The sequence below is a fragment of the Myxocyprinus asiaticus genome, chromosome 18 (genome assembly GCF_019703515.2).
Source record: "Myxocyprinus asiaticus isolate MX2 ecotype Aquarium Trade chromosome 18, UBuf_Myxa_2, whole genome shotgun sequence".
Classification (NCBI taxonomy): Eukaryota; Metazoa; Chordata; class Actinopteri; order Cypriniformes; family Catostomidae; genus Myxocyprinus; species Myxocyprinus asiaticus.
In genome coordinates this window covers 12,634,643-12,662,365 of record NC_059361.1, presented here as the reverse complement: position 1 = coordinate 12,662,365, position 27,723 = coordinate 12,634,643, and the positions used below count along the sequence as shown (strand labels likewise).

Sequence of the window (27,723 nt, the reverse complement as noted above, 5' to 3'; positions counted from 1 at the left end):
AATGGTTATTTGATCTAACCGTGGTTATTTGATCTAACCGCGATTATTGTGCACTTTAAATTCCAGTCACATTTTAATGCCCAAATAAGGGAATTTTAAGCAAATATACAGTATAAATGCCATGAACGGTGCATTTGTGTGTCATTGAGTTGAACTCTGAGTGTCACTGAGCCGCACCGCGGATGTCAACCAGAGGAGCATCTCCTGTCCGGAAGAGCATGTGAAATTTTCAGCGCTCTGTCTGACGTGCATGCAAAGGCGGGGCCAGAAGGGTGGCACCCTAAAAATGAGCATTGCCACCCCAAGTCGGACCTGCTCACATCCTGGAGATGGTGCATAACAATGTTAAAGTCTTTCCAACGTCCAACAAAGGTCCACCGCAGACAATCCCGCAACTCCCAATCCCAACCCCGCCGTCAGCAGAGGCTCGCGCCAAACTTCCGCGAAAGTATAAATTAACAAATATAATCTTTGATAGTGAACGCAAAGCGCTCCAGTTTTACTTCAATTTAACGATCGTGTGATGGAACATGTTCCTGGACATATCGGGTTCATGCATGCAGTGTTAATGACACACAGTAACACAGAGGAGACACACACTTACTCTTTTTCTGTGGAGGGATAAGATGATGAAAGGAAATCTCAAAGGTTTTGCTTCATGACAAATAAGGGCTTGTGGGTTTAATCAAAGAGCATTAAAATAATGTGTGAAAGTGAAGAAATATAATAATATAAAATAATTTTTATTATATTTATAAAAATAAATAAAAAAAACAACTAAATATATAAACTAAACTAAAGGCATATTTAAAGTATTAAGAACTATTTTGATATTTAAAAATGTTTTTATGTCATTCATAATTTTTTAAAGCCTTAAAAGGAAATCATATTTTTTATCATCTATTTTTTTTAAAAATTTTTTAAATTTTTTTATTTTCAATTTGGAATGCCCAATTCTCAATGCGCTCTAAGTCCTCATGGTAGTGTAGTGACTCAATCCGGGTGGCGGAGTACGAATCTCAGTTGCCTCCGCATCTGAGGCCGTCAATCCGTGCATCTTATCACGTGGCTTGTTGAGCGCGTTACCACGGACACATAATGCGTGTGGAGGCTTCACGGTATTCTCTTCAGCATCCACACGCACAACTCATCACATGCCCCACCGAGAGCGAGAACCACATTATAGCAACCACGAGGAGGTTACCCCATATGACTCTACCCTCCCTAGCAACCGGGCCAATTTGGTTGCTTAGGATACCTGGCTGGAGTCACTCAGCACACCCTGGATTCGAACTTGCGACTCCAGGGGTGGTAGTCTGTGTCTTTACTTGCTGAGATACCCAGGCCCCCAAAATTACTTCTTAATGTGTATGAAGCACACATACTGTACACCTTAAGAAATATGACAATTTGTATAACAATCATGAAAGCCTTAAAAGAGACAGTTAATCGTCATAGCTCTAAAACAGACAGCCCTAACAAATACAGTGTTTTTGACAAAGCAGCTTGTCTTGCAGATGGCCGCCAAGGGCTTCTCTCTCACACCCACACATCTGTTCACACACATGTAGATATCACACATATGTGTTCTTTCAAACACACTCACGTCCACTCAGGCGACACAGACATATACTGCAGATCATGGCTTGCATGATCAAACACATTTATTCACCAGATATTTTGCTTTGGGGCAAACTCCAAAGTGATGTCAACTGTTTGGAATTTACATAAAGAGTCCAAAGCTCAAGTAAGACATGCACTGTGGGGCAGTCTGAGCACTGGCCAGTCAATACACCATTGTGCCTCACCGGTTGCTGTTTTCATGGCGTGTGACGCAAAGCTGATGGCATGTAAAATTAGTTTTAGGCCATGTTATAAAACTTTTTTAATGGTTTTTACTAAAATGTAGATGGAAATGTAGAAAATAAGGACATCAAAAATCACATTTAGACTTTGACAGTCCTTACAAAAAGCATTGTGGTGATACCATGATACAGTGATGACATGAGATAGTAATAACATAGTGCTTTAATATACTATATCATGATTCTGAATGACTGATGATGACCATATTCATATACCATCCACTTAGCCATGGTATTATTATGGTAACATGTCCAAAAAATGGTAATACCATACAGTAGTACTTTGAGTGACTGAGTGTGTGACAAGGGAATGAAAGAATGTTATAATTGCCTTTTGTGACTGACTGTGTGGATGTGTGATCTGTGAAAATGCTGTTGTAAATGTTCTTCGTAATGTAGTGTGAATTAATAATTTTATTGTTTCTTTTTTCAGGCAGTGGGCCCATTCAACTCTGGCAGTTTCTGTTGGAGCTCTTGACAGACAAATCCTGCCAGTCCTTCATCAGCTGGACTGGAGATGGCTGGGAGTTCAAACTCTCTGACCCTGATGAGGTGAGAGGTTGTTCTAGCAGCTCATATAAATTATTTTTTTCACAATTAAGTATGTGAAGATCACAGTGTTATGATTTGGATTTGTGTGATAAAAAACATCAATCCATTCAGACTTGTGATGTCAGTTGATATTTTTATTTTTTTAATCACGATTAATCGCATAATTGTTTTATACGCAAATGTTGAAAGTGCTGAAATTTGATACTATATATACTTCTTTTCCTGTCAAAATGCATTTATTTCCATCTTAGGAAAGAAAACAAAACAATATGTAACAATATAATGCTTTATTAACATATACCAAACAAAGCCTTCCACAGCCTTCCAAATGCACTAAAAATAGCACATTCAAGTAACAGCTTGTTTCCCAAAGTCTTATTGAAAGGTTGACTAACTGAAAAATCTAGTCCCCCCATATGTTGCATTTTCATGACAATGGGCATTAAATCTCTTAAACTCTCATCCTCCACAATATTAATCTGCTGGTAGACTGTGGCTATCCGTTTTGCTACAGCAATCATGAAGCTGTGTTCATGATTCGCGTCAGGGCGTCAGTGACAAGCACCGCTTTGAACTCCACATGAAAAGCACTTGCAGACAAAACATCTCATTCTGCGTTTTGGTGATAGTTAAGACTTGACCTGCTTCTGTGGTAAGTAAAATGTGCCTTACATAGGCTGAAAAATACTTGATTTCTATAACAAGTCCCATCTAGGCTTCTCCATAATTTTATCACTGATACATAAGCGCTGTTGTTTGTGTTTGTTGTAAAGTGTGCATCAGTATAATGACTCCGGGCAGACACATCACAAAGGTTCCGCCCTTCCAACCAGTGTTTATGCTGGTTTATGCTGTATTAGCGGTGAATGTGTTAAGCACGATTAAGAATATTTAACGCTTTAAACTTATTTTATTAATAATAACTTTATTTATAAATAATTTTATGAATAATATATAATAATAACGCGTTAATTCTGACAGGTCTAATAAGACATATTGACTCACTTTGAAAAAAGTAACAATGTATTACATGTTTTAGACATGGTACTATGTTTTTTTGCCATGTTCCATATTAGTACCATGGTATTCTTTGAAATATCTTAAGAGTACCGATGTAATCGAATCTCATGTGTAGCTGAATATTAAGCCTATTGCCACGTCAACACTCACCACTTATCGTATATTGCTATAGAGAGCCTTTTTGGAAGTCTCCGTTTTCGGTGGTGGAAAATGCAGTTTTAGTGTGGATGAGAGCCTAGATAAGAGTGTGACAAATTCTATTTAGATCTTCTTGATTCTGAACTGTGTCTTTCTGACCTTTAGGTGGCACGTAGATGGGGCAAGAGGAAAAACAAGCCCAAGATGAACTATGAGAAGTTGAGTCGTGGTCTACGCTACTACTATGACAAAAACATCATCCACAAGACGTCTGGCAAGCGTTACGTCTACCGTTTTGTTTGTGACTTGAAAAGCCTGCTGGGATACACTCCAGAAGAGCTCCACAACATGTTAGACGTGAAGCCTGACATGGATGAGTAAAGTTTGGACAGGGGAAAGAAGAGAACAGGCTGTAAACCATCCCTCAAATACTCTGGAGAAATGTGGTGCCCATTTTTCGGGGTCCGGTCACATTCCATTTTAACACCTTGTCCTGGTCCAGTCTTGTTTTGAAATCATAATGAACACAGTGACAAAAGCATCAAAACATTTAACAAAGTTTATAATCTGTAGACTTTGTGCTTCTGTATTGTTTAGAGTTCTGCGTGGAAGGGAAAACTGTACGTTCAGGTGGAACTGCCTTTTTGACCCAGTAGCACACACACCAGACTGCAAATGCAGGGCGGGCCAGGAATGAACAAGGACTTATTGTAGATGGACATTTCATGGACTGAAAACTTTGGTTATTAAACATGTTGCCAAAATTAGAGACAAAAGGAATATCACAGAAATATTTACTATTAAGTTACGTATTGTTTCTGTCTCCTTGCATTCTCCTCATGAGGGTTCTCAGCTGGACCAAAAAAAAAAAAAAAAAACAATCCTTAAAGATATATATGTGCCAGTATTAATTTGTGTAGATCACTTGTATTAAGGTGCTGTTTAATGTCTAGACAGAGATTGTGCCGTTTTATACATTTTCATATGCAGAAGATGAAGGTTCCTTGAAGTCACACTGTGCTAAGACATTCCACTCCATTTGTTTTAAGGTCATAGTTGGTTATGGGTTGCTCTTACCACAATGTCCACAGTTGAAAATGTTGTTTTTGAGCAACAGACCATAATAGATACCAGAGTCTTGCCCGTTTTCAGTTGAGAGAAATGTTTCTCAGTCAAACTGAGAGTGAGTGCGAGACACGAATGAAAGTGGCCGTTGACTGAACAACGGTGACTGTCACTGCACATGTCTCAACGGCACATCTGTGGTGAAAAAAATAAGTGCATTTGTGACACTTCTAGTGTCATTTCATGAGTTATAGTAGGACAAAAGACATCAAACATTTTTTGTCTTGGTTTTTTGGTTTGTACTCTTCATGAATACTTTTCCTTTGTCATTTTAAAGCGTTGCCTTAATATATCACGTGATATTAACATGTTTATGAACTTACTCTGTATCTCTGGTAGACTGAAAAGCATGGGGGTAGGTGACAACTGAAATGTCATGTAGCTGGGGCCTCTTGTCAATTGAATAGTTGCTGGCAGTGTTAGACAAGCGCTTAGTTAAGAGTTAACTGAAATGAAAGCCATAAAATCTACAAGTTTGAGCATTCGCAGGAAAAAAGTCATGATGTGAGGTATTTTAACAGTTTTTAGCCATGGTGAAAAGTACATACTTTAGCATGCATCTTAAGGGTCAGACCCCTGACAAATGAAGTTTAAAGTCAAAAGTAAGTGTGATGGATTTTGCAGTGGCAGTGAAAGCAATAAAAGATCAACTGGACAGAGTATTGTTTTTTCAAGATGGTTTGAGAAAGTGGCTATTAACTGTTTATTGGATGACGTTATGCACATTAGATACTTATATTTAAGATTAAAAGTACACCAGATGATGTTAATACTTTTTCGGCAGCTTTAGAAACATGATGGCATGGATGATGATCTGATAGCATGGTTAGCGGAAGGCATCATCATAAACAAGATTTAAATGCACAGTCTAAAAATGGGAATAAGCAGTTTCGTAATGGTTCATTTAGATGCAGTGTTATGGACTATTTTAGTCATCGCAGGGTGTAACTTTAAAATCTGAATTTACATTACAGTGTCCTTCAAATTGCATAAATAGTGAATTATAGTTATGAAAAACATACTTTACTGCACATTTGGTGTGATAACACATGAATATTGTAATCAGTTACATTAATGTGCAACATGGACACTGTAATGTATAGTGTAAACCAATATTTGCATTACTTTTAAAAAGTGAAATAGACAATATGTGAATGGCAGTAAGTTGTATTTCGTGCTGGCTTTTCTAATTCAGCATGGCATTTCGACTGTGTCACTGTGTGGGAAGGGTCTCGTACACAAGACCTTGTGGGAAAAGCCAGAGTAAAGAAAGTTTTTCTAAGAAAACAAATGTTATTGTTTACAGTGGCAGAATGCTACCCGTCCAGATTGGTGTAGCTTAGAATTGTGTATTTTTACAGATAACATTTCCTAAAATTGCAAGATTCAAAAATAAGCCAGAGACAGAGTTGTAGTCATTTCCAAACTCATGAGATGTATGTGAGAATGTGTTTTGCAGAAGAGCAGAGAATGCATATCTTTTGAATTCAGTGAAAGTTTGCCATACTGTACCTGCCACCAAATGGGTTATGTCACCTGAACAAGCAGTTTATATTGCTAAAGTGTCTCACTGGAATAACAACAGAGCTTATTTACAGCAGTTGGGCAAGGCAGCATACTTTTGTTAACCCTCACAGTGATGTTACCTGACATATTATTAAACCACACATCAGAACGGCAGCGATATGTTTCATGGAAACATGACATTCTTACTTTTTTCTTTCTTTTGAAGAGTCAAGATCATAATGCAGTTATGTCCCAAATATATGATTGTAATAATTGCAAAAGTGATGTATTTGTGTGAAAATGCACACTTTTGGCAGACGCATACATGCATAAACATATTGGTGTGCTTTTTGTATTATTTCCCCACAATTTTGCCTTATTTTGTATATTTTATATTTCTGTATTTTTTTGTTAAATGAGAATTTTAATGTATTTAGTTCGGAAACATTTGATATTTTTCAATAATTTATATTTTATAACTTTGAAATATGAGATGCAGACAGCTGGTGCTTTCATGGGAAAATTACGGTAGCGCAGGACAAAATGTAGCGAATTGTCTTTTATATGAAAAAGAAGAAAAAAAGAAAAAAGTTGAATTTGAGGAATTAAAAAACCTGTCTGCTTATACAGTTCTGTATAGATAAAGGCTGATGCTGGCCCATCATTATGTTCCGCTGGAGAGTTTTATAAACAGTAGCTTCTATTTCTTATTGTACTTTAAATTGTTATGCTATAAAAGTATACGTGGATAAAATTATCTGTGTGCTTGATTTTTTTCAAATCTGTTGGCAATAATGCTGAATCAAATGTACCAAAAAGGAAAACACACCCATAGCAACCCTTTACCTCAAACATGCACACACTCACCACTCACATATAAACACAGGTACAAAGTTGCAAACACACAATTATCACAATTAGCTCTCTCTGTGCAGCTCTCTGCAGATTTGTGGCAGATTTGTGGTTAGTTCACTATGGGTCTTGGTTAAATTAGCATCTTGCTTCTTTCATTGCTAATCATCACACATATCACAGCTGCAGTTTTCTCATAAAGCAAAAAGCTTATAAGCTGTCCGAAGACAGTCACTTTACGGAAAGTTAAAAGGCAGCTACCTTTGAGTCTCACGCTTATGATTTGCGTGCAGGGCCGTAGCTAGTGGGGAGAAAGGTGGTAGCGATTCTAGGGGCCCCACAACAAATTCTAAACTGTATTTTTTAATGGGAAAGGGGCCCAGATTACCTTGCTACGGCCCTGTTTGCATGCAAGGGGATTTTTAAGACTCTTCTGAGGAAGGGGCTATGTTCATTTGTGGCTGGTCCACTGTGTAATGACCCTAAATAAAGTCATGTGATGTAAGAGCAAAAATAGACACAATGAATTCATTCATTAGTATGTAACCTCAGAATCCAATTAACTCCAAATGTCTAAATGACAAACCACACATCTCCACTGTATCCGCTCTTGTTTTTCTCAAAACACTGATTCAAGATTTAAAGAAACTTTTTTGGGATGATAAACATTACCAGAGCAATCCAGGTATACAGAAAGTAAAGTGTTTGTATACTTGACCTACATTTAAATATGTCAATGTAATTGCATTAGATAAAAATATATCAAACCAAGTGGCATCTGCAAACAAATTATGCTAGGTCTTTTCTCATAAATTCCTTCATTTGTTTTTTTTTTTTCTAAGCCATTTGTGCAACTGGTCCCAGGGTAATTATGGATAGAAGTCAGCAAGCATCCTAGCAGAGTACCCACAGGTGTAGTTCATCACATTAACAATGGACATTAAATATTAACAACCAGAGAGTGGCCATATAGATGAAGGTTACTGTTTACAAACAAACACTCTGCCCCGGCCCTTCCGGGTTCTTTTGGTAGCCCAGAAAAAGAACTGCTGTCTATGGGCTCTTCGCTCAAATTGCGCTGAATCTGCCCAAAAAGTGCTGTTTCTGGGGTTGGAACACCCCGTTTCCCACAGATTATTGGAGAGTGGGGCTTCTTTAAATTTCCACCAGATCATTGCATCAGGAAAAACCCAGGATTTTACATAAATGATGATAATTCACAGCTCACCGTCATTGTTATCACATCTGCTCTATTAGACGCAATTAACCCGCAGCAGTTGGTGTTGGATATTAACTTTTTTTATGAAGAAATTATGTAAACTCTGATTGCAAACTGCTTTTTTTAATTTCCAAAGTGCTGTCACATTAACAGATATGAGGTCAAATATGATCTAACAATGATATTATCTGATTAAGATCACCATATACGATATACAGTGGCATGCAAAAGTTTGGGCACCCCTGGTCAAAATTTTGTTGCTGTGAATAGTTAAGTGAGTAGAAGATGAACTGATCTCCAAAAGGCATAAAGTTAAAGATGAAACATTCTTTTCAACATTTTAAGCAATATTAGTGTATTATTTTTATTTTGTACAATTTTAGAGTGAAAAAAGGGAAAGGAGCACCATGCAAAAGTGTGGGCACCCCAACAGATTTGAGCTCTCAGATAACTTTTACCAAGGTCTCAGACCTTAATTAGCTTGTTAGGGCTATGGCTTGTTCACAAACATCGTTTGGAAAGGCCAGGTGATGCAAATTTCAAAGCTTTATACATACTCTGACTCCTCAAATCTTGTCCCAACAATCAGCAGCCATGGGCTCATTTAAGCAGCTACCTAGCACTCTGAAAATTAAAATAACTGATGCCCACAAAGCAGGAGAATGCTATAAGAAGATAGCAAAGTGTTTTCAGGTAGCCGTTTCCTCTGTTCATAATTTAATTAAGAAATGGCAGTTAACAGGAACGGTGGAGGCCAAGCTGAGGTCTGGAAGACCAAGAAAACTTTCAGAGAGAACTGCTCGTTGGATTGCTAGAAAGACAAATCAGAACCCCTGTTTGACTGCAAAAGACCTTAAGGAAGATTTAGCAGACTCTGGAGTAGTGGTGCACTGTTCTACTGTGCAGCGACACCTGCACAAATATGACCTTCATGGAAGAGTCATGAGAAGAAAACCTTTCCTGCATCCTCACCACACATTTCAGCATCAGAAGTTTGCAAATGAACATCTAAACAAGCCTGATGCATTTTGGAAACAAGTCCTGTGGACTGATGAAGTTAAAATATTACTTTTTGGCCGTAATGAGCAAAGGTATGTTTGGAGAAAAAAGGGTGCAGAATTTCATGAAAAGAACACCTCTTCAACTGTTAAGCATGGGTGGATCGATCATGCTTTGAGCTTGTGTTGATGCCAGTGGCACAGGGGAACATTTCACTGGTAGAGGAAAGAATGGATTAAATTAAATATCAGCAAATTCTGGAATCAAACATCACACCATCTGTGAAAAAGCTGAAGATGAAAAGAGGATTTCTACTACAACAGGATAATGATCCTAAACACAACTCAAAATCCACAATGGACGACCTCAAGAGGCGCAAGCTGAAGGTTTTGCCATGGCCCTCACAGTCCCCCGACCTAAACATCATCGAAAATCTGTGGATAGACCTCAAAAGAGCAGTGCATGCAAGATGGCCCAAGAATCTCACAGAACTAGAAGCCTTTTGCAAGGAAGAATGGGCGAGAATCCCCCAAACAAAAATTGAAAGACACTTAGCTGGCTACAAAAAGCTTTTACAAGCTGTGATGCTTGCCAGGGGGTGCCCAAACTTTTGCTTCGGGCCATTTTCCTTTTTTTGTTATTTTGAAACTGTAAAAGATGAATATAAAAAAGTACAATTGCTTAAAATATTAAAGAAATGTGTCATCTTTAACTTTAAGCCTTTTGGAAATGCCATCTTTTGCTCACTTAGCTATTCACAGCAACAGAAATTGATCAGGGGTACCCAAACTTTTGCATGCCACTGTAGCAGGAGGAACAGATCCTGTCTCCACCACCGCAGCACATGGACTACTGTTTGTGAAAGGATAAGTGAATAAAAATAATGTCATACAGTGAAAATGATGTCTTCACATTTATTTTGAATGCAGTAAATAATATTGTTCAATCGAAAACAGATGTTATTAAGCTTTGATATGGAATATGATCATACTGAAGTAAGAATATTATAATTTATTGTATGTGGGTTAATAATTTAAGCAGTAAAGACACATATTACATGTCTAGTGGTAGTTTTTATTTTTATATATTACATTTCTTAGGCTTTAGAAGTGTTTCTTTTTTGGTCCTCTTCACATTAATGTGGTCTCAGACCTCTTGTTGTTCATACAACAGCTCCTGAAGAACTCAGACCCCATTGCAGCTAGGACTGTCACGATTATGAAATTTGGTTGACAATAATTTGGTTTACGTATGCATATTACAGATAGGCCTACACCTTTAGTAATTTATTGATATTTAACTTGAAATCAAATAATAAAATGTGGCTATATGATTACTTTTAAGGATTTAAAAAATATTGCATTTTTCATTAAAAGTTATTGCACAGGGATGGAATTACATAAAAAGTAATAATTTATATTTTATATAATTTATGAAACCCAGACAACACCGCCAATCATACTGCATTATGCAATAGTAATAATGTATACTGTACTTCTGTCCTAAATTCTTCACTCTCTCACCTTATGTTAAGGCTCTCCAATAAAACCTACAAGCCCTTATTTCACATGAAGGAAAACATTTGTAATTCTATGTGCATTTGAAAATATGTTTCTTTATCTGTCATCTCGAGAGTAATGGAGCAAGCAAGTGTTTGCTCCTGCATGTCATTTACATTGCATGTATGAGCCAAGAACATTTGCCTTTGCACAAATAAAATTAAAGTGAAACTATAAAAATCCTCGCTTGTATTTTTGTGGGAGTTTGGCGCAAACCTCCGTAGATGGTACACCCTACAGAGCACTTTAAAGCGGTTCATCTTAACGCACTGCTTTGCTCTGAATGCGGCCAGTCCGTTCATTTTATGTGCTCAAATAATACAACAAGAACGGAATATGAGACACAAAAATAAGTCATTGTAATCATGGGATATCTATATTCACTTAAAATTCCCATATGTGGACAGTAAATTGTTACTGGAATATGAAGTATGTAACGCAGGTATGTATGACAAGCCACGAGGTACTTGTGTCATAAAATGCAAAGCGGACTGGTACCTCTTTGCTTTCACATCGCACAAATCAATCGAACCACAAAAGGACCCATAAACGAACCGTCTGTGTACGTGGTCTGAGTACGGTTCACTTTTGGGTCCTTTTGGGGGGTCTGAGACCACTTGGGTTGTTCACATTTACATGTTATACCGCTCTGAGAGCGCTTGGAGTGCTCAAACGAACTAGGTGTGAAAATGCCCTTAAATGCATGGGAATTTAACCAATCACTCTTTCATATTCGTGTCTCTAGAGACCCCACACTTCAGTCTATCACAAATAGATCTGCAAAATGCCCAGATAGTGTCAAATGTTCAAAATAATTTCAAGACAATTAGAAAGTAATAGAACAAAATGCATTTTCATATGTTGATGTTTTATTTCTCATATCAAAGAGAAAATGTAATAAATCAGGACAAATCTAGAACAGAATTCATTACGTTCACACTGAAATTTAATGAGACACAACTGGCTGTCAAACACATAATCTACACATAAGGTACACATAAACTACACAAGTATTTTCTCAGGCACTTATTGAGTCTAAATAGATGCACAACAATAGTCAATAGTCAAATCATACTGTTCATGTGTTGTACTTGATATAGTTTACTTTCATGTTGTTTCTTTATCAAATAGCAATGTCAAATGTAAATCAAGTCAATCACTGACAGATCAGCGCCACCTTGTGTAAGAAATAACACGTATAATATGCATGTGTTCACGCATATGGAATATTGATAAATCACCATTGTTGTTAATACATTGTTGCACAGAAAATCAATGTGATATAGTATTTTTGTATAAACATAGTACTCGTCCCTCTGGTAGTAAACAAAGAAATAGATATCATGTGAAAGTAAACTTATATAGAGAAGAAATAATCACAAAAATACAATTTACCAAAAAAAAAAAAAACAAACAAAAAAAATGTGTGTGTGTGTGTGTGTGTTACTATATTTATTGGAGGGAGATTGAGTACTAAAGAGGTGTGGGCACAACTCCCAAAAATTGATGAGGTACAGGGGGTGGAATGAGGTCCCTATTCAAGGCCTAAGGTATGCGTTAAAGGGTTAATTTGTCATGAAATGTTTGGCCTGAAATTGTGCTTGTCCTAACTTTCGTTCATACAAATACCACTTGGTTTACTATTTTGTTATCTAATGCAATGACATGCAAACATTTGTGGTGCAGATTACATGTCCAAATACTGTATGTATGCATGTACATATATACAGTACATAGCAGAGCCATTTCAATGTGGGTTTTGTATCCACTGGTTGGCCTTTTATATGGAAAGATTTCACATACAGTAACAAGCCAAGGGTGTTGCAAACATTGTAACTTACAACATTTTCTTGGAGATAATTGTTACTTTTCGAAGACCAATACTTTACCGTGTTTGTATCATTTCAATGCCCCTGCAGCTAAATTTGAACTTGCTAACCCCCACCCCCAATCTTTGTAGTGGATTGCAAGATGTGGAAAGTTTTAGTCCCTAATTTGTGCATAATTAGGGCAAAGGTCGCAGAGAGATGTTTCACTTCATTTTGTGTGCAGTTAAAACACAGTGTGGTGTGTATGTCTATGTTCGCTGATTCTGTACATAGTCAGGACTTTTCTTAGTTTGGTGTTGGTCACGGTGGTCATGTATTCTGCCAATTTGCATGTTACTTTTAGGAACTGCTAGCATTCCAATTTGCTCTGTTTAGTTGAAGTTTCTGCCCAGTGTCTTAGAGGTTTTCATGTGTGTTTTTATATTTTAATTTAGTCTCGTTCAACATGTTTTGGTATTTGAACAACCCTAAGGCCAACTCAGCAGGTTCTGGGACGGTTTGTGCTCTAATGTACACTACCCAATTTGGACACACCTACCCATTATTTAATATTATTTAGCACATAGAATAGGTATTTAATAGTTTGAAACTCTGAAATAACACATGGAAGTTTAAGGTAATAATAACAAAAAAATTAAAGAAAACTAGTAGAAATAGTCAGAATTTTTTTTTTTTTTTTTTTTTTTTTTTTTTGCAAAAAGGCTACCTTTACCAGTAAAGCTTGTCACTAGGGCAGTACCCTCAAAGGTACACTCACTCAAGGACTTTTGGGTGGGCCTCAATAAAAATGGATGGGCAAAGTTTTCGTCCATTTTTTAAAAATTGCTTTCCTTAATAACAGAGTAGTGGCACATTTAAACAGTTCTTTCACACTTTCAGAAAGCAGAATTTATGCATTTTTTTAATTTTATTTTTTTTACTATTTTATAAATGTATATTTGAAGCCAAAGTATAATCTCTAATATTCTGGGTGGGCCTGGGTCTAATTTGCTTGGCTACGCCACTGCACTCACTGTACTGATTTACGATGTTAATCGGTATGTATTTGTACCTTATCTGTCCCTAAAAGGTACATATTAGTACCTTAAGGTGAAAAGAAGGTACTGTGGGTGTACCTTTGAGGGTACTGCCCCAGTGACAAGCTGTTGTACCCCTAAAGGCACAATTTTTACACAGTGTAGTTTCTTCAAAGTAGTCACACATTTCCTAGATTACGGCTCTTTACACGCTGGACATTCTCTCAACAAACTTCATAAGGTGCCATCTGGGATGCTTTTTAAACAGTATTGAAGTGGTGTCCATGTATGCCATGCACTTATTGGCTGCTTGGCCTTCACCATCCAACTAATTGATCAAGCAAACAAGCAACCATAAATATATACCATTCTTTTTCATAAAGTAATTAATTCATAAGCACACTTTTCAAATATCTACAAAACTAATTTCAAGAATTTAAGCATAAGCCTTTAGATCAAATGGTTTTTAAGCTCATGACAAACATAACCTCATGTCTGTCAAAAGTTTGACTGATTAATTTTTAAAAACTTGGCAGTGCAACACTGAAGATATTGTTGACTTTTGTATGACAAATTGCTTGTTTTGTTCCTCATTTGTAAATCACTTGGGATAAAAGCATCTGCTAAATGACTTAATTTAAATGTAATGTATATATTGAAAATCATTGTGTTCAAGCTACATAATGTTGGTTTGCATGAGAAAATCTTGTTTCCACAACTGACCACATGCACACAAAAATGCACACAACGTTCAAGGTCTGTGTTCTAGACATCATTCAGCACTAGTCGGTTCTGTTTGCAGGTGGTTCCTCCCTTGCCTTCACCTTTGACAACTTCAGATCTGCTTCATCACACACACACTTCACCCATGCACACATAGTACATTGAGCCTCAGAAATTGTTTCTGTTCATAAAGATCTTGGTTTGATCTCTCGAAACAGAGCTTTAATATGTATACATGTATAGTATAAATATGACATGAAGTTCATTATTTGATAAAACAGAATGAGGATGATCATTATGAGTTTGTTTTAATTGCTAAGCGTTTCTTTGCACTTTGCCGTTAAATTAAGAAAATGGTTGTCAGGTTACACAAACACGGTGTATCTGTGGGTTTGAGTGCACCAACAGTTGGGGATTTCAAAGGGTAATTTTCATATCTGACAGAGGTAACTTTCCATTACGGTTGAGTGAAAAAAAAAATAAAAAATGAAAGTCAGAGAAAGATAAGTGTCATAAGTTAGGTGATGTCCTATGCCTGCATGCTATTCAAGAATGTATCTCTATCCAGTACACATAGACAACAGTCAAATTCACACATCTTACACACATCTTATAACATTTGGTGCAGGAGATGGACGAGTGTGTGGAGTTTTAGGCTAAATATTTATGCTAAAGTCAATGGCAGGCCCCAGCTGTCTCCTCTACCTTCAGTCTGAGTAGACACAGACAAAAAAAAGTCCACCCAAAATGTCTAAAAAATGTCAAATAAAAGTCAGGGAACAAGAAAGATAGCACAGAAAAAAAGAAAAAAAAAAGTATGAGGTGAAGTATGTCAATTCTGTGTCACAAGTAGCACCACACAGAATAAAAAAAAAAAAAAAATATATATATATATATATATATATATATATATATATATATATATATATATATATATATATATATATATTTGTTTCCAGACAGGTTTCTGAAATGCTCCTACTGCCCCTTACAGTGTGCCCCCATCTGCCATTAGTCATCCAAAACGGTAATCCCACCCCAAATTACACTATTGGTTGAAGTTGACTCCTCAGACCTTTAAAAAAAAATAGAGCAATTTTTGGAAGGCGCCACAAAGCAACAGTGTTTACTTAGATCCACTTACAAATGGCTTACTTATAGTTGTCTCTGCACATTAAACTAGTAAAAAAATCATACACTAAAGCTTTAATGAGATTCAGCTTTAATTACATTGGACTGAACCGCCTGGTCCTGTCAGTGGTGACGTGAGGATATTTGTGCTCCTCATGCTGATCTTAGTGTGATAAATTAGCTCATGTATCCCATGAGGAAACAGAGCATTGGCCCTTGTGACCCATGTTAACCTCCTTTCTCTGGTTCCATTACACCAGAGCTTGTGAAATACGAGCCGATTCCTGATTCCCCAAAGTCCCTTTCATAACACTATATTCTATTCTGGTATCATTGTCCTAAACAGTCGAATCTGGTTTGGGTCAATATTACCAAGGATCAGTAACACTGTCCTGGGACTTCATTACGCCCCCATGACTGATCCTTATTGGAGTATCAATATCTGATCTATCTTCATATACTCAGTGTTTCAATTATTATCATTATTTCTTTTCTTTTTTTAAGTAAATTTAAGTTCCTAATGTATTTTCAAAATAAGCTGATCTTGTGAGGTATATCAATTGACAGTTTTTAGCCCAATTGCAGCGACTGTAAACCAGCACTGTATTGATGTTCCTCAAACATCCTGATTAGGGTTTGTTTTAAACCTCTAACTCAGGAAATGCAAATGTACTTCATATTTACATTTAAATATGTTTAAACAGGAAACAGGAAAGACTTTAAAAATTTAATTTCATTCATTCAGCTTCTCAATGTCTCAGTGAAGACGTCCTGACCCAGATTTAGCTACAGGTGGGAAGTGTATTATGTGGGTGTACAATGGTCGGGGCCCATGCTTTGGCTGCAATTTGAATTTTTATTGCACTAGTACTTGTCCAGATCTCCAGTAATGTATTACTGACTCGCACAGACACCTCCAGAACCCTGCTGTGTCTCTACCCAGATGAGACCACCCTCTCTGGGACTGCGGCATATTCATGAGGGGCCAAGAGCTGGGGACCTGGCATTCGAGACGGGAAATTGAGATGTCTTCAGATGTTAATGTGGACTTTCCATCAGGAATGCTGATTGATTTTTGTCTTTGAAGTCATGACAGCTCATAAGCTGGCAGACAGTCACAATAAAAAGGGAGTGTGTTTGGTGAGGCAGAGCTGACAGGGGTGGAAGAGGTAGACACAGGGTCAGGGAGGCAGGAGAGGGTCTATGCTGCATTCAATACCTAATTCTCCAGTATGTTTTTTGTAGTGTGTTTTAGCCCATATTACAATAGGATTGAATGGAATAGGTTTGAATTGCGTTGCATAATTGAATTTAAAGCCCTTTTATGTACTTTTCTTTATATTTACAGTACATTGCAATGTCAGGTAAAACCTTGGATGACTCATCATTACTGTGGTTAGGACAATGTAGCTTGTCTTTCTAAAAAAAAGAAAAATAAAATGCAACAAAATAGCTCAGCAGCACCACCCGCTCTCATGTAAAATTGTGAATTGCGTAATCGAGTCAGTCACACTTATACTTCTCAGATTTATTTAATTTTAATTGTAATTTTTTAATCCCTATGGTGAAAATGTATGAAATTAACAAAAACAGAACCAAGTTTGCTGAAAAAATGGCCGGTCACTGTTATGCTCTATACCAGGGGTCGACTATGGCGGTAATCACTGGCACACCAGCAACGGCGAGACAGGAGTATTTATGTGATGTTTTTCGCATCCTTCCTCATGATCGCGCAATGTGTTTTCATTAGCTGAATGGGAGGCTAAACACTATTAAAGTGTGACGAGACTCTTGTTACGCATGCAAGCCATTCGCGCATCACAAGCTGGCAACGCTTCACTTTCGGTTAATCGCTTTGGTTTGTTCAGGCTGCGCGAATGACAGCCTACATTCCATGTTTCATTTGTTACTTTTTACTTTCAGAACAACGTGATGAAATAAGAAAAACATCACTATTAATCCTTGAGATTTTCATACAGGTACACCCTCCTTAAACCATAGTCACACTCAGAATTACATTAAACGATTAAAAGAGAAAACATAAACCCACATCGTGGGGTTCAAAAATCTGTTCAAGTCTATTCAAAATATAAATTAAACCTGGAAATAAAGTTTTAGGATTTTGCAGGTACGATTTACTGAAAAGGGCTAAATAGTTAATCAGCTTGTGGCTGATGTTCTTAATGGCTTGCACTTGCAGCGTGAGTCTCCTCACACTTTAATAGTGTTTAGCCTCCCATTCAGCTGATGAAAACACGCTGCGTGATCATGAGGAAGGATTACATCAAGATGTAGATTGGAATGCAGGTGCGAAAAACGTCATATAAATAAAAAAAGTCTACTCCTCTCTCGCTGTTGCTTGCGTACTAGTAATTACCTCTCTATGTGATTTTGAAAAATGTATGACATAATATAAGAAATATTTAAGATTCTACACAATTTCGTAATCAGTAATGAAATAAGCAGATTTGTGACATTAACTGTGTTAACTCATTTTGTACAAAAGGACAGGTTTTCTTTCATTAAAGCACTTTCACAAGATGCTCTGTGAAAATTTGTTGGTTTCGTTGGCACAGCCATTGATCAGGAAATCAAAAAATGGCACTCCATGTCAAAAAGGTTGCCGACCCCAGCTCTATACCCACATCAGTAATGTCATATTTGGTAATTATGAGAAAAATGTGCTTATGTAGTCATCAACATCCTTTCCGTCTGAGCTAGATTTATTCATCCAGGTCAATTTCTGCTGGCCACAGTATGTGTTTCCAGGCATATGTTTGCTTTGTTTGCACAAGTGCGCAGCATGCGTGTGTGTGACTGAGAGTGTATATGTGTGTATGTATGTGCAGCTGGCTGAGTGCAGAGTCTGCTCCATGTCCAGTTGCTGGTTTGAATGTTTTCACTTCTCTTTTACTGTGCTTTGGTTGGGAGTTAGCACGCCTTTCCCAGGACATCTGCTCCCTGCGCCCACGGTTGGCCTCTCCTCCAATCGGAACACTTCTGACACCCTTCAAATGAGCCAACGCTGTTTTCTGATTGGTTGAGAGAGGCTGGGCCCAGAAAGTGTAGACTCAGGCCTGAGAATTCTTAGGCCAACATCTGCTTCCAATCACAGTTTCTCCTGAGGGAGCCCCCTCCCTTCTGAACAGTCCACTTCTCAAGGGCCCCCACCAGAGAACTCTTCTTGGGATTCTCCTAATAGACTCCGGTCCTGCACTATAACAGCGATTCTCATCTCTACATGAGGTTTAAGAGGTTTTATAGACAACACATCTGGATAAACGTAACACTTGGCCTAAAAAGATTCAAACACAGAAAGATGGTAAATACTGTGCAGAAAAATCTTTTCTGTGGGAAAATCATTGCAAACTTTTTGTTGGCCTTGAGAGTGGATTGATTGTAGTGAATGGTGCACCCTGATAGCGTTGTTTCTTTGCATATACTGTACATTTATTTATTTATTTATTTATTTATTTTTTAATTGCTCAATTCACTAAAATAATTATGAAAATCAGATAACGTTGTAAAAAAAAAAAAAAGAAAAAAGAACTGTGCTAAATGCAGTTTGCACAATTCCTTAGCTTGCAGGCCGGTTTTTAGTGCTAGGTGCTGTGGAGGATGCAGCAGACAACTGAGATATATATTATTTGGACTATACAGCATCATTCCACCACTGTGATCCAGGCACCTTAATTGGCTCTTTAAAATTTGGAAAGTGCAATCAGCTACACTGTGCGTCTGGATATATGGCCCATTATTGGGGCGCTCTTGCTGCCATAAGCACTACACAAATTAAACAAACATCTCTTCTTCTCAAGTTCAAGTTCTTCTGTTGTGCAAGGAACCTCTCCGCTGTCTCTGTCCTTCTCTAAACCAATGAAAAATAAGTACACCTTACTCACTTTTAAACTATTCTCAATTTTTATATTTAACATTAGTTATTTACTGCTAACTTCTAAACTTACCATCTATCTCACTCCTTGTCTCATCATTTGCCTCATCTTCTGAATCTAAGCAGTCATTATCGGATAGTTCACCATTTACCAGAATTTCAAAGAAGTCTACCACTGTATACTCTAAAAGTACATTAATAATAATATTATCAATTTTAAACAGATGACAATAAACATACTGTCAAATCACATTTATCTATGAAATATGTCCACAAATACCCCAACCTTGGCATTCTGATACTAAATAATGAGGTTCCTTCTGACGTCTCTGAAGATCTGATGTTCATTGGGATGGACATTAATTTTAAAAAAATCCTGTGCTCTACAACTTTGAATTATCTTCAAATTTACTTTAGATATCATCACTTGATAGTGTTAAGATTATAACCTGTGTGAATTTATGAAGATATTATGGACATAAAATAGTATTTAAAAAGTGAAAATGGTGCTTACTCCTCCTCTTGTCTAGTCGGTGAGCCAAGGCTGTGTTGTGTGATTCCTGAAGCTCTCTCAGATTAATTTAGTGGTGGTAACTTCATTGTGATTGGTTGATTAGGGACCAGTCAGTGACCTGGCATTGTTCAAATTATGAAAGCATAATTTTTTATTGGTTTACAGAGAAAAACATGTCATGTCCATTCCAATGGACGCAGGGTCTGAAGGGGTAAAGTAAAATTCTTAATGCCTGCTTTCTATAGGTGGTAATATTGCAACATTAGCTGCATCATAAAAATAGTTCTGAGTTTTGTGAATAAGGCACAGTCAAGTAATTCCTAATTACACTACACAGTTCTAATTTACATAAAAATGTGTGCTCATGCTGAAAAGAAACATCAAAGACTAATTTAAATACTCTCTGGCACTTTACTATTTCAGCGCATTTAGAGTTTAACCCTAAGCTCACTTAGTTAACCCTAAATGCATATGTGGGGCAAAATGACCCAGCATCTAATAATAATAATAATAATCATTTGAACTTAGTCCATTGTACTTATACTGTATGTATGTATTTGTGAAGGTAGGGTTGTTGAGACATCTCGTATGTTACCACCACATTACCCAAATTACTGTTATACAGCCTTGTTTATGTTGTCAGCAAAATCTCCTGTTCCATTTTCAATGTGTGTGAAACTCTTCAGAATTGAATAAACTATATATTAACCATTAACATTTTAAAATTATTAATAAATAATTATTACAGTTTTCCTTGAAAAAAAAAAAAGAGTAGTTTTATAAAGAATAAGCATCTACATTTTACCTGGGTCTTTTTCGACCCACATATGCAATTTATGGGGGTAAAGTTGCATTTGCTATTTAGATTAAAACTGGATAGATAAATAGATAAAAAATAAATTAAAAAAAAAAAAAAAACTGGATAGATACACCTATATTTGCACTAAAAAACTGCACACAAGTGTGGCCCAACTGTTTAGGGAATTCACCACTCTGTCTTATTTAAAAGTCACCTAATAAAAAACAATGTCAGCAACCTGATGCCAAAAACAAAACAGAGCAGAACAACATCTACACAATGAACAAATGTGCACCTTTTTTGATGAATGACCTGTATGCAGTGAAAACAAAACTAAAAGGCCACAGAGGAGATAGGCCTACACATGTAAAGTGGATGGAGACAAGCCTTGCTGCCTCATATGTAAATGTTTGAAGTGGTTTGGGGGGTTGTGTTGGTCTGTTTTAAACAGAGCTGGTGTACACAATCTCATAGCTAGACCACCAAACTGCTGTAGTAAGCGTGCTCTCCCATGGCATCTTAAAGCCCTCCTTTATCACTAAGACTCTCTCTCTCTCTCTCTCTCTCTCTCTCTCTCTCTCTCTCTCTCTCTCTCTCTCTCTCTCTCTCTCTCTCTCTCCCCCCCATCAAACATAATTTTCATGTGTGGTCGCTTTTGCAGTTTTTCTTTGCATGACTTTCAACTTTAGTGAAAAAATAAACAGCTGCATAGGCTTATAATAACAGTTACTTACCATAAAGTTTCACAGCTAAGATTCTTGAATCACCATTGGCTAAAACAAACACAAGAGATTGAACCGCAGCATGAATTCCCATTACCAGCAGCTGTATGCTTTCCTCTGCATTCAAGATATTCTATTAGGATTGGATGCTGGCATCTGGAAAAGCAACTCTGTTTGGGTGATGGAAAATATTAGGATATAAACATCCCTCAGAAAGATTAACAACCTTGCTTACTTTGTATGTTTACTAGGGTAATGGGAAAGAATTGAACCTCGCCAAAACAGTACATAAATATAGTTAATCCACAGGTGAATTTGATGGTACATTATATAATGTTGTTTTTTTTTTTGTTTTTTTTTTCTTCTTCAGTGAATCATATCCAAACCGTCTTAAAAGAAGTCTTAAAGTCTTAAAAGAAGGACTTAATACTGAAATGCCAATAGAGCACAAAAGTGACCGCCAACTTTTTCAGAAATCTTGTTTCTTAAGTATTTATTCCTATTCATTTTCTTTTTAGGTATTTAAAAATAAACAAATACACAACTTTAAAATATAAAAGGAAGACAAAAGGTACAATCATGTAATCAAATCAAAAACAGCTGTATGATATAAAACTATTCACTCTAATTAATCAATTATGTATAAAATACCATCTAATTGAAATTTATTGCAAAATATTTAAACACACATACAATTAGTGTACCACGATTCCCCCAGTGGCAAATGGAATAAATGGCAAGAGCGAGCTTCTCTACAATTTCCAGAAGAGAATAGCGGAAAAAGAATGAGAATGTTTCTCAGTAATAACGTGTGCAGAAATATTCTAAATACTGTAGATGTAAACTCTATGGAGCATTTAAAACAAGCACAGATTTCAGAGACGTACACAATAAAAAGAGACTGCAACATGGGCATCTGATTTGAACTTTAGAACTTTAAAATGTCACTTTATCCTTGCTTGTTGGATAATCAGTCTAGCAAATTTATGCTGTGCAAAAGTCTTATATTATAAGCACATAACATGTTTCACAAAACATTTGTCTTAAGATGGCTATTTATATATTCAGATTTAGTGTGTCAATAGGAAATATAAATTTTAGACTCACAAACATTCCTTTTGCAAATAGAATATAATAAAATAGAAGAACAGGGAGCCCTGCAACAGAGGGCATTTGATTTTTTAAATGTTTACTGGACTTTGTATGATGTTAATTGATAAATTAAAACTCTGTATGGCATTTTTTTAAGACATCCTCACTATGCAACATTTTTCACAAGTGGCTAAAACTTTTTCACAGTACTGTATATATAGGGAATGCAAGATCAAAGAGTGAAATATCATGGCACTGTTGACACTTTTCAATAACTAATGCTCAGTATTCCCAATTGTGGTCTAAACTGCCAGTTTCACTTACAGTGGGCAGTGAAGAGTGACATGAGCTGACATTTAAGTTCATATCTCAAATTAGTAACATGACCTCAGTCTAAGCTGCCCACACCTTGCTATTTATATGAATGAGATGCAAATAAATGGTGACTAGTAAAAAAAAATAATAAATAACCCCATCAGAATCTTGAATTAGTACAACATGAGCAAAGCAAGATAAAGGGTCACACTTTATATTAGGTGGTCTTAACTACTAGTACTAACATCAGAATCAGAATCAGCTTTATTGCCAAGTATGCTTACACATACAAGAATTTGTCTTGGTGACAGGAGCTTCCAGTGTACAACAATACAAAAACAATACAAAAACAGCAGCAAGACATAGATAATAATAATAATAATAAAAAAAAAATAGTTATACACATACGTACATACACACACAGACACACACATACATACATACATACACACATACACATACGGAGTTCAGTCTAATAAAAAACTCATCTGTATATCATACAAGACTATGTATTTACCTGTGTAACTACATGTTGTTCTGCAAAACTCCCACATTTGCTGCTACAGAGGTTGAGGTATGAGTAGGTTTAGGAGTAAGGGTAGGGTTAGGTTTAGAATAAAGGGTTAGAGTTAGGTTTTTGGATAAGGGTTGGGTTAGGGTTAGGGGTAAAGTTAACAGTGTAACTACAAATGTAATTAAATGCAAGTCCTTTAAATGTAATTTCAATGCAAAAACATGTATGTACATAATAAGTACTTTGAATCAAATGGTTAAGTACATGGAAGTTCAGGCCACCTAATATAATGTGGGTCCGATAAAGATATGAGGGAGGAAAAATAGTACTAGCCATTTTTACATTTTCCAAAATGAATCATCTTAGTTTGCACTGCCACTCATCAGATTGTCTGTCTGGATAAAACCACAATCATCTTACACCAAAGAACTCTTAGAAAAGTAACTCTTAGAAAAAACACATCATTACAGCCATCTTACTAGATAGCGCTCTAGTTTTAAGGACCTTGATTTCCTTTTAATATCATGATAGGCACTTCAGACAAAATTGTCTGAGGAACATTCGAGAGATTACTAAATGGTGTAAAAATGCATGGTCTGTGAGATCAGATTCATCATTGGCTGGAGATGGTGGTATTATATCTACCTGCTAAGTAGAAAAAAAATAAAAAATACAGAAAAAACTGAACTTCTGCATTAAATATTCTATAAGTGATACTGGCAATATGATATTGTATCAATATCTGGGTCACAATAAAATAATTGTGTGACTCTTGATTTTTAGTGTATTGCAATTCAAAACTATGATATATTGCAACCTTTTACGAACTTGCTTCTCATTCATCTTTATTGGACTTCTGTTATTTGCACACACACACACACACACACACACACACACACACACACACACACACACACACACACACACACACCTTTTTAGAGGAATAGCATATCTAGTTTCCAGCAAGTTCATTATACAAAAACCCTTGTAGTCTGTACAGATGATCTGTAAAAACATCCTTACAAATGAAACAAGCATATTTATATTTTTAGCTCCATAGCTCATTCTGGTCAACACAAATAATTGAGTCTTCATTGTTTTAATGCATAGTACATTTGTTTATTATAATTATTTATTATTTATAACTAAAAATATTGATTCGTGATGTATGAATATACCATATAGATGAAAGTTCCATGACGTCCGCAGGCAACCATTCTTCCGGATTCTTTTGAGCAGCAGATTTTAATGGTGGATATGGGCAGTGCTGCAGTTTTAAGTCATCTTCTACGCATCATATAATGTAAAAAATTTTGATATGTTTGATCATTTGTTATAATAAAGGTAGATCTATGGTAAAAATAAAGAAATGTGTAGTTCTTTCTGAACTATCCGCAAAACAAGTTTTAACTTGGTTTGTGGTTCTATATGATTATGTTGGACATGTAATAGGTTGATGAATACATTCTCACACATTCAACACATGTCTAAAGCCTGACAAATGTGGCATATAAAAATTAAAACTACCATAAGACATGTAATATGCATCTTAACTGCTGAAATGATTTGTCTACAAACAGTAAATAATATTTTACTTCAAAAATATCATATTAACTATACAAACTTAATAACAGCTGGTTTTGATTTAACAAGTTACTGTATTGACTGCAGTCAAAATAAAGGCAAAAACATAATTTAAAGTATTACATTATTTTTATCCACATATTCTTTCACAAACAGTAGCCCCATGCACTGTGGTGGTGGAGGTGGTGTCCCATTCATCCTATTATATCTTACATGGCTGTCCTGTTCTTATAAAATCATTGTTAGATCATATTTGGCATCATATCCGTCACAGTGACTGCACTTTGTAAATTAAAAACAGTTGTTTGCAGTTGAGTCTTAATAGAGCAGACACAATAACAATTATGGTGATCTATGAAATATCATTACTTATGTCAAATCCACCAATCCTAAAGGAAATTTAAAGAAGCTAAAAACTCCAACAAACTTTTGTAAACGGATTGTTTCAACCCCACAAACAGAACTTTTGGGGGCATTTCCAGCTCAATTTGAGCAAAGCACCCATTGACAGCAGTTCTTTTCGGCAATGCCAAAAGAACTCGGAAGTGCCGCCACCGAGTGTTTGTTTGTAAACAGCAACTTCATCTTAATAAGATAAAATAACGCAAAACTTTTTAATATTGACCCCCACCCCCATTTGTAAAAGATAAAAGCGAATTCTATGCTTTAGGCTATATATGGTATAATAATCAAATTATAGAAAATCCTCATGCTTTCCATTCATTAGAACACTTACTGTATGATCTGACTCATACTAAAATTGGGCTCTGGCATGCACACCAGATCACAGCTTTGTAGGAGTCAGTTGGCAACCTCTGTAAACTCATTCCACTTAAATGACGTGAATGAGCAGATTAAGCGTGAGAAACGATGAAGTCACAAGATGATGCATCATATCTATAAACAAATTCACTTTACATCTATACATCCTCACACATCCTATTGGTCCCTACAGAAGCATATTAACGATGGAGAAAAAGAATGGTAAGATGAATGACAATGGGAGTGATTCTCAAACATCCAGTGTAAACAGCTGCAAAAAAGTGATATGAATCAGACAGCATGTATGCCATGCCAACTAGACACCACCCCACTGAGTCAAAGAGACTCTTTAAACAGGCATTAAACAAGGGCACACTGGAAAACGTAACAACAGTGAAGACAAATGTGTCCCCATGTTAGCTAAATCTGATAAAATATACCTTATAATTAACTTAACATCCAAACATTATAAGTCTTTGGCATGACCTCATTTATATTTAGCTACTGTAAGTAGCCAAGTAAGAGTGTGTGTGTGTTTGTGTGTTTGTGTGTGTGTTTGTGTGTTTTATCTGATCTTATTCAGGCTATCAGTCAAAATTCACCCAAGTTTACTGCTACAGCCCCAATCTCTGGGCTCTAATAGCGTCTAGACTAGACTGATATTTTTTTTTCTCCTATCGTGTCTCTGGTTCGCTTGACTGTTTCTCTGTATGATTTTGTCATGGGTGGGCCCTGCTGTGTGCCAGGCAGTGAGATTGTTGGAGGTTTGATTTCTGCTGTTGGAGACTAAACAGACTGCTGTGCATTTTATCCATTAAACATGGTCACTCTAGATTGCATTATCATAACTATTCCAAAGACTGGAACACTCTTGAGGTGTATTACTTGATAAATATAAACAACTATGGGTACTGAGGCTAAAAAGTATTTGCTGAGTATAAAAGTAAGGTTGTTAGTTGATGTAAATAAAATGGCTTACTTGAGAAGCACAGATAAAAGGTATAAACAGCAGGGGAAATGCTTAATGCAAATAATACAATGCAACTAATCATATACTCATGCATAGTAAGGATAGCCAAATAAATGGCTTATCAACTTTTAAAGGGAAGAGAAAACAATTCCTATATCTTTTGTTGATGACGTGAAAGCTTGTGTGTTAAAATGATCACACGGGAAGTTGGCATGTTGTTTCCAAGAGTTCCAGTACCCTATGATCGCCACCTTATGCCGACTTACTGATAAGCGGCATCTCCCATCAGACATTTTTGCACTGGCTCCAGTGTTTTTACCTTCCCTTGTGGCTTGACCAGAAGCACACTCCATCAGCAGCATGGGAGACCCGTGTTCTGATCCCTCATTGAAACCAGGGAGTAATTGCGTTCCCACAATCAGTGACGAGCTATTCGGAGGTTGCATTTTTCCCTCTAACATTACCAGTTTACTCCACTGATGTTAGGTTTGGGTTGGGGGGTGCAGTTTATAAAATATGAATTCCTATTCACTATATTACAGCCTGTACAGCTGAAGTAAACTCGCTTCACAACTCGTTTTTGGCAGCCCTCTGTGGAAATTGAATTTGGAAAATGGAGCTCACACGTGCCCATACGCCCAACAACACTTACCACTTTGGACACTGGGGGCACTGCTTCAAATGTCAGTAAGCACAGGATGATTTCAGCTAAAGAAAAGTCAACCTACTGTTTCCTATTTCACTGTGAGATCATTATGTGTGCGTCCGGTGAAATTCTATGATATTTTGGCAAAAATGCATCTGTCATTTGGTAGATGTTAGCCAAATTGGGCAAATGGTAAGATGGGCAGGTTGCATGACATGTCCTCAATTTATTTACGTACATATGATAAAGAATTTGGGTACTTTGTTGGGATCTCACTTAATGTTTACTTTAAAAATCTGGGTCCTGAAGTAAAACTATATCATGTCTCTTTATCTCAGATTGTATTCTTATTTGGAATTTCAAAGTCTTTATGTTCCAC

The 27,723-nt window shown here is 36.5% G+C and overlaps 1 protein-coding gene across 6 annotated transcripts in view; it reads left to right on the top strand.

The window, feature by feature from the left end:
* The window catches only part of ets1 (v-ets avian erythroblastosis virus E26 oncogene homolog 1), a 65,273-nt gene extending 58,313 nt beyond the window's left edge, over positions 1 to 6,960 (top strand). For all 6 annotated transcript variants that reach the window (XM_051724542.1, XM_051724541.1, XM_051724546.1 and 3 more), the window contains 2 exons: positions 2,299 to 2,417; positions 3,741 to 6,960. In XM_051724542.1, the coding sequence (XP_051580502.1) occupies positions 2,299 to 2,417; positions 3,741 to 3,956 (335 nt within the window). In that variant the 3' untranslated portion in view covers positions 3,957 to 6,960. The remainder of the gene's footprint in view (positions 1 to 2,298; positions 2,418 to 3,740) is intronic.
* The last annotated feature ends 20,763 nt before the right edge of the window (positions 6,961 to 27,723 follow it).